Source organism: Bos javanicus, chromosome 23, assembly GCF_032452875.1.
Source record: "Bos javanicus breed banteng chromosome 23, ARS-OSU_banteng_1.0, whole genome shotgun sequence".
NCBI classification, from domain to species: Eukaryota; Metazoa; Chordata; class Mammalia; order Artiodactyla; family Bovidae; genus Bos; species Bos javanicus.
Window position 1 is genome coordinate 50,852,268 of NC_083890.1, and position 3,502 is coordinate 50,855,769.

At 59.1% G+C, this 3,502-nt stretch overlaps 1 protein-coding gene across 1 annotated transcript; it reads left to right on the plus strand.

The window, feature by feature from the left end:
* On the plus strand, positions 1-3,064 carry LOC133236780 (tubulin beta-2B chain). Its single transcript, XM_061398973.1, has 4 exons — positions 1-176; positions 926-1,034; positions 1,309-1,419; positions 1,759-3,064. The coding sequence occupies exons 1-4, from the start codon at positions 120-122 to the stop codon at positions 2,817-2,819; spliced, it is 1,338 nt and encodes a 445-aa protein (XP_061254957.1). The 5' UTR covers positions 1-119; the 3' UTR covers positions 2,820-3,064.
* Positions 3,065-3,502: the final 438 nt, after the last annotated feature.

The following is a 3,502-nucleotide window of genomic DNA, read 5'->3' on the forward strand; positions in this document are numbered from 1 at the left end:
GCCGGCGCTCTCAGCCGGCTGGTTCCCGAGCGCGTTCCCGGTGACCCCGCAGTGGGTGTGCAGGGGGGCCGACAGACCGACCAGACGCCGACCCGGGCCAGAAGAAGCGAGCCGGCACCATGCGCGAGATCGTGCACATCCAGGCGGGCCAGTGCGGCAACCAGATTGGCGCCAAGGTGGGCGCGGCGCCCGGGGTTGGGGGGGGTCGGGTGGGGACGGGGGCCCAGCCTGACGCCCCTCGGGGTTCCGGGCGCGAACGTCGTCCTGAGCGGGCCTGCGTCTCCCCAAGTGCAGACCTTCCCGCGGCTCTGTACTGCGGAGCCGGGCGTGCGCCCGCGGCGACTTTCGGCGGGAGTGGGGGGAACCCCGCAGCTTGAGGCTGTGACTCGTCTGGCCCCTAGGTCCCCGGCCGCCCCTCCCTTCTCTTCTCTAAACCTCGCACGCTGGTCCGGAGCGCGCTCGGGGTGTCCGCGGCTGTGCGCCACTTTGCGGGCGGGGCCCGGACTCCGGGAGAATCGGTTTCACTCGCTCGAACTCTAGTCGAGTGGCGGGGGGAGGGGCGGAGGACCAGCATCTCGTGGTCCCCGGACGTGCCTTGAATCTAACCACCCCCCTCCTTCAGCCCCTCAGGTCCTCGACCCCTTCCCACCCCCCCGCGCCGCTGGGCGCCCCACGCGCCCGCCGTCCAGTTGCTAGTCCCTCCCCTCCCCGCCGAGACCCCCGCCTCCCGCCTCGAGCAGCTGTTCGCCCAGGAAACGCCCAGTTTCTACTCGGTGACCCTGCAAAATTCAAGCCCTGCCGCTGTGCGGGTCTGACTGCCCTAAAGCTGCGGAGACGCTGGGCTGTCGGAACCGAGTTTTTCATTGTGTGTCGCGGGCCTCTCGGCGGTGGGGCGTGGCCTAACGCAGGTTTTTCTGTGTCTCAGTTTTGGGAAGTCATCAGTGATGAGCATGGCATCGACCCCACTGGCAGTTACCACGGAGACAGTGACTTGCAGCTGGAGAGAATCAATGTGTACTACAATGAGGCCACCGGTAATCGCCTTTACCCCGCGCGCCTCCCCAAGGGACTGACCCCAGAAGTGTAGCCCCAGGGCAGGGTGGTTTAGCGGATGTAGGATTCCTATCTTTCCCTGAGGTTTTTTTTTTTTTTTGGAGGGTGGAGGGAACGGAGGTGGTGGGGGTGTGAGTGCTCCTTTGAGAATCTTGTTAGAATCCCGTCTTGTGTCCTTTGTTGGGGATACAAGCAGCGCTGCAAGGAAGGAAGCTGGTACCAGGGGCAGGTCTGAGTCCTGCTCTGTCCCCGCAGGTAACAAGTATGTGCCTCGGGCCATCCTGGTGGACCTGGAGCCGGGCACCATGGACTCCGTCAGGTCTGGACCCTTCGGCCAGATCTTCAGGCCTGACAACTTCGTGTTTGGTGAGTGACTGGCATGGCTGATGGCCTGGGAGCTAAACTTATGGTGGACAGCTCAGGGTGGAGGGGTGTGACCACCTTAGATAAAGTATGGAGCTGTGTGCTCATTTTGTCTTAATATATAACCTAAAACAAAAGGTCTTTCAACCTCTAATAGCCAGGTCCCTAACCTTCCTTATTTATAATTATGTCCATGACCAAATATTTTAATGTTTGGTCATTTTAATGATAACCTGAAATCATATCTGAACTCTGACTCACTGAGCTCTGTTAAAGGGATTAAGGTGAAAAAGAATTTAATGCAATCATCAGTGACTTATGAAGACTCTCTCCCTCTGGCAGGCCAGAGTGGTGCCGGGAACAACTGGGCCAAGGGCCACTACACAGAGGGCGCCGAGCTGGTGGACTCGGTCCTGGACGTGGTCAGGAAGGAGTCCGAGAGCTGTGACTGTCTGCAGGGCTTCCAGCTGACCCACTCGCTGGGGGGCGGCACGGGGTCTGGGATGGGGACCCTTCTCATTAGTAAGATCCGCGAGGAGTACCCCGACCGCATCATGAACACCTTCAGCGTCATGCCCTCGCCCAAGGTGTCCGACACGGTGGTGGAGCCCTACAACGCCACCCTGTCTGTGCACCAGCTGGTGGAGAACACGGACGAGACCTACTGCATCGACAACGAGGCGCTGTATGACATCTGCTTCCGCACCCTGAAACTGACCACCCCCACCTACGGGGACCTCAACCACCTGGTGTCGGCCACCATGAGCGGGGTCACCACCTGCCTGCGCTTCCCGGGCCAGCTCAACGCCGACCTGCGCAAGCTGGCCGTGAACATGGTGCCCTTCCCGCGCCTGCACTTCTTCATGCCCGGCTTCGCGCCGCTCACCAGCCGGGGCAGCCAGCAGTACCGGGCGCTGACGGTGCCCGAGCTGACCCAGCAGATGTTCGACTCCAAGAACATGATGGCCGCCTGCGACCCGCGCCACGGCCGCTACCTGACCGTGGCCGCCATCTTCCGGGGCCGCATGTCCATGAAGGAGGTGGACGAGCAGATGCTCAACGTGCAGAACAAGAACAGCAGCTACTTCGTGGAGTGGATCCCCAACAACGTGAAGACGGCCGTGTGCGACATCCCGCCCCGCGGCCTGAAGATGTCGGCCACGTTCATCGGCAACAGCACGGCCATCCAGGAGCTGTTCAAGCGCATCTCGGAGCAGTTCACGGCCATGTTCCGGCGCAAGGCCTTCCTGCACTGGTACACGGGCGAGGGCATGGACGAGATGGAGTTCACCGAGGCCGAGAGCAACATGAACGACCTGGTGTCCGAGTACCAGCAGTACCAGGACGCCACGGCCGACGAGCAGGGCGAGTTCGAGGAGGAGGAGGGCGAGGACGAGGCCTGAGCCGGCTGGAGGCGGAGCGGAGGCCGGGTAGGGAGGCCGGGAGGAGACGCGGGAGGGGGGCTCGCGGAAGGAGACAAGCACGCCTGGGCTCACTGGCGGCGGGCGCTGGGGCTCTCTGGTGCTCTTCACTGTTGCCTGTCCCTTTTTTTTTTCTTTTTGTAATATTGATGACATCCATGTAACGTTTGAGATCTTTCTGAACTACTGTTGTAATGGCTAAAATCACATAAACGTTTGTGTCCTAACGGTGTCCTCTTTCCTGTCTCCTCCTCTTTATTATCAATTTAAATGTCACTTTCAGAACACATTCTACTGAGTCCTTCCTTCAGCAAGCGAAGGGATGGGTAAATGCTCAGATGAATTTACTCTTCAGCTTCAGAAGGATAAAATCAAACCAACCACAGGCATAAAATCAAACCAAGCAATTTAGGAAGGGCAATGAATCCGACTTTTAAGATCCCTTTTTCTTTTATTGGCTGCGAGGTGGGGCTAGTGGGGAATTCCCCCAGCAGGGGTGGAACCCTGTCCAAGTGGAAGTGGACGTGCAGAGTCCTAACCACTGGACAGCCAGGGAATTCCCTTAAGATGCCTTTAAGTAAATAGTTTATTAGCTGAGAAATGCCTGCTTGAAAGCACACTGACTCTTCTCTTGGAGAAATCCTACTCTACTTTTATTTCCTACA